Raw genomic sequence first — 13,669 nt, 5'->3', positions numbered from 1 at the left:
AGAATACTTGCACATTGTTTATACAAATGAAACGACACAATTTCAGAGATTTTCCTGGTCTCATACAGTCCATCCTGGTCTCATACAGTCCATATACATGTAAATAACTTGCATGTTGTTTGAAAGGCTTCATAAATAGATGTCTCTGACGCATAATGAATATCTGGTGGCCAGAAAAAATATGTAATAAGGAGCTCTGGTGAATAACAAACCAGATACCTATAGAAGACCGGATACCAGTGAGAAAGTGGGGGTGGCTGGAGCACACATTGAGAAAACCACTTGGACCATCAAGAAAAAAGCATTGGAGTGGAATCCGCAGGGAACAAAGAAGAGAGGAAGACCTAGGGGCACATAGAAAAGGACAGTGAAAGGGGAAGCAAAAAGAGTTGGCAAGATCTGGGAAGAACTGTGGCAAATGGCCAAAGAGACAGATGGCGAGTTCTCCTGGATGTCCTATGCCCCCATAGTGGCCAAACGAATTAAGTCAAGTCCAGTAAGTCATGTTGTTTGAACCCACTGGTAATGAACCAAGCAGCACACAATGTCTTCCCTTGCTTTGATGTCTTCCTTTAATCTGACCTGGTGGGTGTCGGAACCACTCGAACAGCACTCAAAAATGGGTCACATTAGTGTTCTATATGCAGTCTCCTTTACAAATGGACCAACTCTCCTAAAATTCTCCCAATAAACCCAAGTTGACCATTCACCTTCCCTACTACAGTCCTTCCATGCTCGTTCCATTTCACATCACTCTGCAATGTTACCCTACATATTCAAGTGATGTGACTGCTTCAAGCAGCACTCTATTAATGCTGAATTCGAGCACTATGAGGTTGTGCTTTCCACTCATCTGCATTAACTTACATTTTTCTACATCTAGTGCCAGTTGCCATTTATCACAACAACCATAAATTTTGTTTAAGTGATCTTGCAGCATCCTACAGTCACTCAATGACATCAGGTTCTTGTACACCACAGCATCATCAGCAAACAGCAGCAGACTGCTGCTTGCCCTGTCCATCAGATCATTTATGAATATAGAGAATAATAGCAGTTCTATCACACTTCCCTGGCCACTCTGACTTTACCCTTGTCTCTGATAAACACTCACCATTGAGGACAATGTACTGGGCTCTATTACATAAAAAGCCTTAGAGCCACTTCCATATCTGGGAATCTATGTAGTATGCTCATACCTCCATTAACAGCCTGCAGTGGGACTCCACATCAAATGCTTTTCAGAAATCTAGCAATATGGAATCTGCCTTTAGCCCTTTATCCATAGTTTATAGGATATCATGTGAGAACAGGGAAAGCTGGGTTTTTGCACGAGTTATTCTGATTTGTGGATAAAAACCTTTTTCATCTCAATGAAATTTATTATACTCAAACAAGAATATGTTCGAGAATTCTGCAGCAAACTGATGTTAAGGATATTGGTCTGTAATTTTGCGGGTCCGTTCTTTTGTCCTTCTTATAGACAAGAGTCACTTGCACTTTTTTCCAGTCACTAAGGATTCATGCTGTGCAAGAGATTCATGACAAATGCAAGCTTAGTAAGGGGCCAATGCCATAGGGTACTCTTTGTAGAATTGAATTCGGATCCCCTTTGGACATGGCGATGTATTTGTTTTCAATTCTTTCAGTTGAATCTCTATTCCACAGGTGCCTATTACTATGCCCTCCTGAAAAGAGTCTATGTGTTGGTCAAATGATGGTACATTTGTACAATTCTCCTGTGTGAAAGATTTCTTACACTGAAATTTAAAACTCCAGCTTTCCTTTTGTCATCTCCTCCTGCCACCTACCTGCCCATCTACTCCTTCTCCTCAAATCTCTCTGTCCATCTTCGCCTCCTGCCCCAGCCTCTGTGTTTCTCCTCTTCCCTACACTACCTCCCCACTTCACTCCATTCATCTCGTCCTCATCTTCCTATCCATCACCTCATCCACTTTCCTCATCCACTTTCTTGTGTCCCTCCCCCTGACCATTCCCTCCTACTCTCTGTCCATTCCCCCTGACTCATCCTCTTACTGTTTATGGCTTCCTGCCCCCCCCCCCCCCCGCCTCTTGCTCCCCCTCTTTCTCAATCCCCTCATCTATCCACCCCAATCTTCAATAGCCATGCCTATCAGCACGTGTAGCCCCTGCGAAGCTGGTCAATGAGGTAGGCCTATACTCTTTCTGCACAACACACCTGTCGTGCAGGGCAGCCTATGTGTAAGTGCTGGAAAATACGTTTTCGCCATATCTCCACCCCTAATGCAGCTACAAGGTTGCAGACTCTAAAGTTTTGATTCTCTTAATGTCTTCAGTTTGTGTGCCAAATATGTTTGAAATCGATAAAGGGGTTTGAGAGGAGATCCCAGACATACATTCACTCCAATTATTTTACTTGCAGCTTAATACTTTGAATGTGAGAATTTGTTGTACAGGAGTATTTGGATAATATTTTTAGAAACACCTTTTACAGTTATGTCCTGAGTAAATTTTATACATATCTCAAGTCGGATTTTTACTTTGCATGAACAAATATCTTCTAAGTTACTCACTAGCATGTAAGTGCATTGTTTGTAACCCGAAAACATTATTTGCCTGTTTATACTGTTATTTTTGAATTGTCCTTTCTTTTGAGGACAAAATAATGTGCACGAAATCAATGCAGTGATTGAAGTCATGAAGTGGTATTTTCCTGTTTGAAAACAACTGTGCTGGTTTGTGCACTTTATGTGAACAAAGTGAACATAAGTCGATTTTTTACATTCCTTGCTCTCTTCACTTTCACTAAATGATGATGATCAAATAAGATGCTGACTAAGTTTTTAAGGATATCAACCTGCTAAGGTCATCATTCTCCTATTCATCTCCCAGGACAGAAGCAATGTGTACCATCTGTCTGCATCCAGAGTAGATTCTGTGCACACATGTGAAAAAGTGTTCTAAATGTTTGCATAGCATGTATCTGTGGAGAACTATTCACCTAATGAGATGTGGGAAACTGTCTAAAAACCATACCCAGACTGACCAGCACACAGACCCTCATTGTTAATCTGCCAGGCAAATTCAATTTGGGGCCAGCTTAGCTCCCCATCTCTGAAGTAGTCACATTAACATGTGCAGCAATCTGTTTGGTTGGTTGAATGATTAAAGGAACCAAACTATAAGGTCATTAGTCTCTCCTACCTGGAACAGGCAAGTCAACAAAACTGCTTCCCAAAGATGACACTAGTCCACAAAACCCAAAGATACAAAACCCCAAGGTGTACCAAAGGTCAATGAAGTCTAGAGAAAGCAACAAGGAAGAAGAAAAGGGGAGAAACATAGAAAGAGGGGGGGAGGGGGAGGCGCCCCAACCAGGAGCAGCTGGAGAACCCCACATGCAGGAAGTGTGATGGGGGACATACTTTCCACAACTTATCAGAGGCACATCCCACCCAACAACACCCAGAAAAGACTAGTGACATTGAAAGAGTGAAACAAGCACAGGAAAACAGAAGAGCACCAACTCAAACAGAATATGCAACAATGGGGAATAAGAGCAAGAGAGTAGGCAGGGTAACGGCTGGGGTGAACCACAAAGCCCAGACAGCCACTGCCTATTGGAAGCGGGGTGACAAAAGGGCATTCTGCCAACCCATCAATGGGCCAATAAGGCTGAGGTGCACTCCCTTAGAGAGAATGATAAAAACCCCCTCCATGAATGAACCATAAAACCAGGTCAACTGGAGAGGTATCATCTGCTAGCACTAGGGGTACCGAGTCAGGAAGATTAATGGCTGGACAGTCCTGCCAAATGTGAACCAATGCCAAATGGGCACCATGATGACAACAGAGCAGATCCTCAGGATGGAGGTGATGGTGAATCAGCCAAGAATGGCTGATGTGGAACTGCCAAGGGACTATAAAGTCCTTGAGACAGGCCCACATGGAGGTCCTGCACAAATTTGCGCTCTCCTTTATTGGCTGTAGTTTGGTCGGTCAAGTCAGAGTATGCCATTCCATATTCCAAACCCTTAGAACTAGACGGTGTAATACCGATCAGATACCAATCTCAAGCTGTGGCTTGCTAATAGCCAATTTAGCCAGCATGCCAGGGAGTTCATTCACTGGCATCCCAATGTGATCTGGGGTCCAGACAAAGACCACTAAGCTTCCACATTGTTCGAGGGCAAAAATGTAATCCTAGAGAGTCAGGACCAAGGGATGGCAAGGGTAACTGGTTAAGAGCTTGTAAACTTCTTGAAGAGTCGTTTCAAATGAGGAAGAACTCACTGGTGCAGGAATGGATGTGCTCAAGACCACAAGGTGTCTACCAACTCTACAGTGAAAACACTGCAGCCATCTGGTAAGGAGCAGAGATAATTACATCCCCCATAAACAAAAGCAAAGCCCGTGTAACTTATGATCTTTGAGCCACCAGTATAGGCTACTTCTGAACCCCAAAACACACCAACAATGGGGAAAATTTGGCTATGCAGGGTCTCAGGATCACTCAAGTCTTTCAGACCTTGTGATAGGTGAAGACAGAGCTGTGGACATGGTACACACCATGAAAGTGTGCTTGTGCAGGCCTGGAGGTGAGGTGGTAGAGGGGGAAAATTGGACTTCTGAAAAAAAGGACCAGATGCAGGCAATCTTAACCCCAGACCTGGGCTGCTATTACAGGAGGTGAATCTCCATATGTGGAAAGAAGATACAGTGGTTCGGGTGCTCTGAGGAGCAGTGGTTGTGTAAAGTGTAAGCAATCAACTGTTTTGGTGCAGAACCAACAATTATGGAACCCGTCTCCACCAGAAGGCTGATCGTTGGGATAGTCTTGACAGCACCAGTTGCCAATCATAACCCACAGTGGTGTATGGGGTCAGGCATCTGAAATGTCAAAGGTGATGCAAAGCTGTGTGTTAGACTACCGTAATCTAGATGGGAGTGGGCCACCACTTTGTAGAGCAGTAGCAGAGTAGAGCAGTCCACACCCGTCTATGTTGCTGAGGCATCACTGAGTGTTGAGGTGCAACTAACATGCCTGCTTTAGTGGATAAAGATGGGGAAGCCACATCAACCGGGCATCAAAGTCTAGTCCTGGAAAACAATAAGAGTCCACCACATTGGAGGACTCACCATCAAGATACAGATCTGGATGGGGATGGACTGTAAGGTGACGACAGAAATGCATAAAGCAGGTCTTGGCAGCCAAGAACCCATGATTGCACTCTGTGTATAGCTCCCTGCAGTCTACTTTCAGCGACACCCATTATGAACACATAAATAAACGCAAAAATCGTCAGCATACAAAGAGAATAAAACTATAGGCCTCACAGCCATCACCAGACCATTGATAGCCAGTAAAAAGAGAGGGACACTCAAAACATGACCCTGTGAAACCGCATTCTCTTGTGTATGGGAGGTGCTATGGGAGGCTTCAACCTGTACCTGAAAAGTATACCATCAAAGTTCTGTATAAAATTGGGGGCTGGCCACAGAGGCCCCACTCATCTGAGGTGGCCAGGATGTGGTGGCCCCCATAGGATATCATGAACTTTATGAAGAACGAAGAAGACTGTGACACAGTGTTAAATCCAGGCAAAATCTATTTGCATAGCTGACTCCAGGTGGACAAAATTATATACAGTTGAGTGGTCTTGGTAAAAACTGCCCTGGGTCAAAACCAAAAGGTCTCAGGAATCATGCATCCAATATGGCGTTAGACTCACCACAGTTTCAAGTACCTTGCAGAGGGCTGGTTAAACTGATCAGACAACAGCTATCCATCTGAAGAAGCAATTTACTCGATTTGAAACTAAAATTATAGTACTTTCTAGCCACTGAGAAGGTAATTCCCCCGTCACTTCAGAGACCGTTAAAAAGGGCAAATATAAGAGTTTGGCTAGCCGCTGATTAGTGATGAAGCATTTGATTGTCTTCCCAGTCCAGTCCAGCAGCTGTGTTGGTTTAGACAGCAAGGGCACTGAATTCCCACTCACCAAATGGGCATTATAAGGCTCCAGGGGATGGGAACAAAATATACAGGGAATCATTCCAGAGAGAGTGTGAGAAGATGGACAGCAAGCAGATAGTGGACCGAAGCTAAAGCATGGGCGAAATGGCTCACAAAATGCTCAGTGATAAGAGTCTGCACTGGTGAGGATAGCACCATTCAGGGAAATTCACGGTACACCTGTAAGAGGACGGCAGCCAAATATGAACTTGATCTTTGCTCAAACTTGCAAAGAGGGAGCATGCTGCTCTATGGCATCCCCAAAAAATCCATTTCTGGCATTTAAGAAGATAATGGGCCCAAGAACAGAGATGTTTAACGGCCAGGAGTTTGTCAAGAGATGCATGCTATTTGCGCATTGGAGGGTACAATGGTGTTCTTTAATAGTCACAGCATTAGGGAAAAACCGAGGAAGAGTAAATCACTGAAGCAGCTACTGAAAGGATGGCATTAGTCAAACTCCATGCAGACTCATCAGTGCTATCATGTGATGGAGCCATTGGGATGTCAGCCGAAGTGAAGGCATCCCAATCTGCATTAATAAAGGCCAACCAGGGAGGGTGTCCAGCCAAGTGATCCTGAAGAGAAGGTAAGGTGATTGGAAAATGATTGGTTCACACAAATCATCATGAAATGCTCATTGAACATAGGGAAAGAATTCAGGGCTACAGATGAAAGATCTATGGCTGAGAAAGTGTCTTGTGCCACACTAAAGGATGTGGGAGCTCCAGTACTGATGTGGTGCAGAGACCAAGCCCTGCAGCAGGTCTTCAAAAACCCTACCCTAGGTCAATGATTGCAGTGCCACCCCACAGAGGATTCTGAGCATTAAAATCCCTGTTGAAGAAGGTATAGGAAGCCCAGTCCTGGGGGAGATACAGATTTCATATCATTATCACAGAGTTTATTGGATTTGAATGGCTGCCACTTCCAGCGCAGTATCAAGTGGAACCCTGGAGCTAACAATGTCCATGCTGACCACCACCAAAACCTCAAAAAGGGCCAAACCAGTTCAGGCAGACGGCTTGGGAACAACAAAGCATTGACAAATAAGTATCCATGAAATGAGATTCCTGCAATATAACATGAGCTACAGAGAAATAAGAGACTACAATTCCAGGAGGTGATGATAGTAATTATTACAGTTTCATTGAAGAAGAGTAGTTCAACAATCTGTATGGACATCAAACAGGCCTGAATTGATGATTGTGCTGAGTCCGCATCCCTCACTGGTACAGATGTAGTGACATCCATGAACATAAGATAGGACCCAGATTGAGAAGGAGGGGATGACACCCCCCTGAGATATCGGGAGCAGGGTGTGGCCTCATCCTGAGACTTACCCATCATCTCCTCCACCTCCACCTCCTCCTCCTCCTCATGGTGAGAGGTGGTGTAGTTGGAAAGAGAGCAAGATGTAGCAACATCAGGATCAGAAAGAGAACGAGTAGCCTTGAAGCATACAGAGTGTGGGACCCGGATCAGACTCAAACTAATTGACTTCTTTTCCTGGAGACACCAGGGAGGTGTGGGGGGGGCTCCTTGAGCGAGCCCCCATTGCTGGCACGTGCCAGAGAAGAGAATTTCTTCTCCAGCAGAGGGGAAGGAGCAATTTTGTGAGGTGAAGGACTGAGAACTTCCAAGGAGGAGGAAAGGGAACTGAGATAGGACGATAGGATGTAGGTATGGAGGGAGGGGGAGGGTGGAGGAAAGGGAAGAGGAACTAAGGTAAGGAGGGAAGTGGAGGTGGGAAGGGAAGAGGAACGAAGGTAAGGTGGGAGGGGGAGGAGGAAGGGGAAGAGGACCAAAGGTAAGGAGGGAGGGGGAGAGAGGGGGGAGGGGGGAGGGGGGGGAGGAGGAGGAGGAGGAGGAGGAGGAGGGGAAAAGAACGCAACAAAAGCAAAGGTAAAATGTTAAAAATACCAGGTGGAGAGTCAAATTTTTCAGGCCTCAGGATAGGATGGGTGAGAATTTGGAAATTCTGAATAATCTTTTCCTTTATATAGAATGTGCAATCTAGCCAGTGAGGATAGTGTGGACCAGAACAGTTCTCACACTTTGGTGGTGGGGTGCAAGGACTCTTCACATGGAGAGGTCAGTGACAGTCCCTGCAAATGGGATTTGCTTCACATCACAAAGCGTGATCAAACTGAAGTTACCAGAAACAGCTTATACACTCCTGGAAATGGAAAAAAGAACACATTGACACCGGTGTGTCAGACCCACCATACTTGCTCCGGACACTGCGAGAGGGCTGTACAAGCAATGATCACACGCACGACACAGCGGACACACCAGGAACCGCGGTGTTGGCCGTCGAATGGCGCTAGCTGCGCAGCATTTGTGCACCGCCGCCGTCAGTGTCAGCCAGTTTGCCGTGGCATACGGAGCTCCATCGCAGTCTTTAACACTGGTAGCATGCCGCGACAGCGTGGACGTGAACCGTATGTGCAGTTGACGGACTTTGAGCGAGGGCGTATAGTGGGCATGCGGGAGGCCGGGTGGACGTACCGCCGAATTGCTCAACACGTGGGGCGTGAGGTCTCCACAGTACATCGATGTTGTCGCCAGTGGTCGGCGGAAGGTGCACGTGCCCGTCGACCTGGGACCGGACCGCAGCGACGCACGGATGCACGCCAAGACTGTAGGATCCTACGCAGTGCCGTAGGGGACCGCACCGCCACTTCCCAGCAAATTAGGGACACTGTTGCTCCTGGGGTATCGGCGAGGACCATTCGCAACCGTCGCCTTGAAGCTGGGCTACGGTCCCGCACACCGTTAGGCCGTCTTCTGCTCACGCCCCAACATCGTGCAGCCCGCCTCCAGTGGTGTCGCGACAGGCGTGAATGGAGGGATGAATGGAGACGTGTCGTCTTCAGCGATGAGAGTCGCTTCTGCCTTGGTGCCAATGATGGTCGTATGCATGTTTGGCGCCGTGCAGGTGAGCGCCACAATCAGGACTGCATACGACCGAGGCACACAGGGCCAACACCCGGCATCATGGTGTGGGGAGCGATCTCCTACACTGGCCGTACACCACTGGTGATCGTCGAGGGGACACTGAATAGTGCACGGTACATCCAAACCGTCATCAAACCCATCGTTCTACCATTCCTAGACCGGCAAGGGAACTTGCTGTTCCAACAGGACAATGCACGTCCGCATGTATCCCGTGCCACCCAACGTGCTCTAGAAGGTGTAAGTCAACTACCCTGGCCAGCAAGATCTCCGGATCTGTCCCCCATTGAGCATGTTTGGGACTGGATGAAGCGTCGTCTCACGCGGTCTGCACGTCCAGCACGAACGCTGGTCCAACTGAGGCGCCAGGTGGAAATGGCATGGCAAGCCGTTCCACAGGACTACATCCAGCATCTCTACGATCGTCTCCATGGGAGAATAGCAGCCTGCATTGCTGCGAAAGGTGGATATACACTGTACTAGTGCCGACATTGTGCATGCTCTGTTGCCTGTGTCTATGTGCCTGTGGTTCTGTCAGTGTGATCATGTGATGTATCTGACCCCAGGAATGTGTCAATAAAGTTTCCCCTTCCTGGGACAATGAATTCACGGTGTTCTTATTTCAATTTCCAGGAGTGTAGGAGGGGAGTATAATGTTTCACATTGCAATAGTAAACCATAACTGACATTTTCTAGAAGGGTACCCCCTCAAAAGCCAGGATGAAATTCCAGTATCAATGCCATTGTCCTTAGAACCTCTCTGGACTCGGCAGAAGAAATGAATGCAACACTATGCCAGCTTAGTCCTGAGTTCCTCATCAGATTGCAGGAGCAGGTCCCTGTGGAAAACAATGCCCATAGGTATGGGTTGGTACGGAGTAACTGTCACCAGGACATCTCCTAAATGCTCACAAGCACAGAGGGAAGACGACTGACTGCCAGAAGAGGTTTTAATCAGTAGGGAACCCGATCACATCTTGCTTAAATGAATCAATTTCAGCAAACTTATTTTTGATATGTTCTAAAGAAAAAGAGTGGTTTGATAGTGGTGAAAATCTCACCATCCTCACCATCTATCCCGGAACAAATAAAGTAAAACAGAGAAAGTATTTCGCCTCTACCCGGCAGAACAGGCCCCCCTCCAAGAGGGTGGCCATGGATGGGACGGCCAAGGATGCAAAAGTAGGAGTGGAGAGAGAACCTTTCCTGTCTGAAGAGACAGCCACAGATAAGGGCCAGAAATATGTTCAGAGCATCCAGCCTGATACCACCCATTCTGGCCAGGGGTTCACGCCTGAGGGTACCGCCCACCCTGGTATGGTGGTCATTGCTGGGAGTTTCAATGCCTCAAAAAGATGAACACCCAGTCCCAGGCATACACGATTGGTGACAAGTCAGGTACAAGAAGTGTGATCTCTGTGTTGTGAAAGGGATCAGCCATGTGAGTACAAAACAGTCCCACCATATGGACTGGCTACCATGCTGGTGACCTAAAAAGTGGGTGAGGTGGTGGGGGGGGGGGGGGGGGTGCAAGGTGGAGACGCTATTGAGAAAGTTCTTCCCCACATGTGAATTTAGAAAGGGAAGTCAAACCCCTAGGTGGGAAAAAAAGAAGAAGAAGAGAAAAAACGAGAGGGGGGGGGGGGGGGGGGGACAGATGACATAGAAGGAATAAGGAATAGTGGAGCCAAGGGAACAGATGGGTCATCTACAAGGGGAAACACCAAGAGAGAAACAGGGAAGTACAAGAGGGATGAGATTCAAAAGACAGGGTGAATATGAGAGGAAGGGAATGCTGTCCAGAAAACAAGAAAGCCTACACACACACACACACACACACACACACACACACACACACACACACGCACTCTCTCTCTCTCTCTCTCTCTCTCTCTCTCTCTCTCTCTCTCTCTCTCTCTCTCTCTCTCTCTCTTCTGCCTTACTAGTTCAACATCTAATGTACGCATATTTATCAGCTGCCTCATTTCTTCAACATAAGCTTCTTTTCTTTATTCATGCAATCATACTGAATAAAATCACCTTTCTTTCTTCATTCTAAGTTGAAAAAATCCCAATGTGAATCCTCTGTTATTTCTCCCTCAGAACCAGGTCACCATATTAATATGCACCTATCTGCTTGGTTTAGCTTTAGCTAATATGGTCTGGATACATGGAAAATGCTGTTTGTGTATTATAGTGCCATTCATTAAATGTAACACAGCTGCTGAAATAAATGATTTTTTAACTCATTACTGAACTGTGTACTGCCAGTTACATCTTTTTGTCAAAAAGTGTGAGAAAATACTGCACTGATTATAATCAATAACATTGTAAGGACAAATAGGAAAAAGAGTTGGTTATTTCAGCATATTTAGCCTGGTAACTGGTACCTTTGCATGTCAATATTACAGTTTGAAGGAGTAATGATAGTCACATAATGTTACTACAAGCAAGTACTTTATCCACAAGATGAAACTTCTGAAATGTCACCCATGTACATGAATATGTTAACCGATTTAGTAATTTTCTTGACTTACAACAGTGGAATAAATTTAAATTCCTAGTTAATTTATTAGTACAAATAGTCAAATTTAAGCTATGCGGCCGGCCAAAGTGGCCGTGCGGTTAAAGGCACTGCAGTCTGGAACCGCAAGACCGCTACGGTCGCAGGTTCGAATCCTGCCTCGGGCATGGATGTTTGTGATGTCCTTAGGTTTAACTAGTTCTAAGTTCTATGGGACTAATGACCTCAGCAGTTGAGTCCCATAGTGCTCAGAGCCATTTGAACCATTTAAGCTATGCCTGGCTTCCATAAAATGCGCTACACAAATCTTTCCTCTGTCTATTTGTGAAGATATTGATGTTAACAGACCATGTAAGACTTATCATAAATACTACTCAATAACACGTAATACTGGGTGATCAAAAAGTCAGTATAAATTTGAAAACTTAATAAGCCACAGAATAATACGATACTGAAATTATAAAATGTTAATTGTATTGTGATATTTGAGTCATAAGATATTGTTTTTACTTAGCAAAATCCCAGAAGGCTTTTATCCAGAATATTATGAGTTTTCACTGTGCTAAAATGTCAATCCAGATGTGTAACTCATAAAACATACAAATTTATTACTTTAGAGCTAATCTTGAACAAACACAATTACAAGAACAACACAAATTATCATGAGCAACAATAAAAAACTAATATGAATGTTTAGTAGTTAATACAACTATCACTTTTCAGATTGTTCCAGTCAAAGAAGTGTTCAGACTACAGCACGACAGTGAACTAAAAGCCGCTGAAGATCGTTACCTGCCAAAGAAATAGGTTCAAACAATACTTACGTAAAAAATTAAGTGTGCAATAAAGAAAATGATACAAGTCAAACTCACTTATTTGCTTACTTTGTATGGGCATCCTGTAGCCAAGTAACATGCTCTGCCTCTCAAACCATAAAGCATACCAAAACAAGATGGCTATTCAGTTGAGCTTAAAAAGCGGTTTGTTGTATTACATTTTTAATGAGAACTTCAATTCAGCTTCAGCATACTATGATGTATTAGGCATCTAATTCTATGTGCTGTTTGACATTTTCCTGACAATAACTGCTCCTATGGTTCATGGATATCGCATTGGATCATATTGTGAAAGCCGTACAATATTTTAACAAAACAGCTGCTTACTAACATATTGCTACTGTTGCTCACCAATACATGCACTAGTTTGCTAGAAACGTGCAAGTACTAAGGGATGGGGCTACAATGTCATCACAGACAAAGCAGAGGATGTTGACATACAAAGCCACCTGCTGGAGAAATGGACCACAGTCTTTGCATGCACGATCCAGGGAAAGTGCAGCTGCAAATTGTGGCTCATTGGGTGCATGGGCGGAGTGTTGGCACAGTGTTTAAGTGAGCTGTCTTTGATTCCCCACCTGCGTAGAGTCCTCCATTTCTTGTGACTGTTCTTGAGGTTTAGAACATGCTGGTTGACTTGCATTTTGAATCTGCTGATGAGTAGAGAGTACAGCAACACTTCCTTCATTTCTGGAACACCATAGCTCCCCAAAACCAAGCATTTGTCTCACCACAGAAGTGGAGAAGTATGGAGACCTCCTGTTTTTAAATGTCCTGGTCCACTGAAACGAAGCCAGTTTCTTGGGTCACAGTGTGTTCCGTAAAGCAACTCTCACTGACCTATAGCTATGAGTTGCCATCACTCATTCCAATGCAGTGGTGAATTATGTGGACTCTCATTAACAGGCCTAGAGTTAGCTGAGATCCAGAGAGCATATCAGCAGAGCTTAGCTATCTTTCTTCTGTGTTTGTCCAGAACAAGTACTCTGATAAGCAGATTCGAAATGCGTTTTAACCTGCACATACTAAACCTCAAGAACAGCCAGAAGAAATGGATAACTCAACAAGGTTGATTTTTCTACCTTCTGCTGGTGGCAGGTCCTTTAAGATCTGCAGGCTAGTCAAGAAACATTAAATAAAGTGTGTCTTCCACCCATCAGCGTGAGTGTGAATAATGCTGGGTTCTCTTAAAGACAGCCTGGATCAAAACAGATCAGGAATATACAAAATCCCATGTTAGTACAGGCCTGTTACAGATAGGTGCGATGAACATAGACATCACTCCAGATCTGGCCAGCCAGAAAAGTCTGCTGTTGCTGAACAGTGCCTTCACACAGGTCATAGTGTGAACTA

The 13,669-nt window shown here is 45.1% G+C and overlaps 1 protein-coding gene across 3 annotated transcripts in view; it reads left to right on the top strand.

The window, feature by feature from the left end:
• The window catches only part of LOC124797323 (phosphoenolpyruvate phosphomutase-like), a 51,207-nt gene extending 38,860 nt beyond the window's left edge, over positions 1–12,347 (top strand). For all 3 annotated transcript variants that reach the window (XM_047260779.1, XM_047260777.1, XM_047260778.1), the window contains one exon: positions 12,204–12,347. In XM_047260779.1, the coding sequence (XP_047116735.1) occupies positions 12,204–12,287 (84 nt within the window). In that variant the 3' untranslated portion in view covers positions 12,288–12,347. The remainder of the gene's footprint in view (positions 1–12,203) is intronic.
• Positions 12,348–13,669: the final 1,322 nt, after the last annotated feature.

This window comes from Schistocerca piceifrons, chromosome 1 (assembly GCF_021461385.2).
Source record: "Schistocerca piceifrons isolate TAMUIC-IGC-003096 chromosome 1, iqSchPice1.1, whole genome shotgun sequence".
In the NCBI taxonomy this organism is placed as follows: Eukaryota; Metazoa; Arthropoda; class Insecta; order Orthoptera; family Acrididae; genus Schistocerca; species Schistocerca piceifrons.
This window is presented reverse-complemented; position numbering and strand designations above follow the sequence as displayed.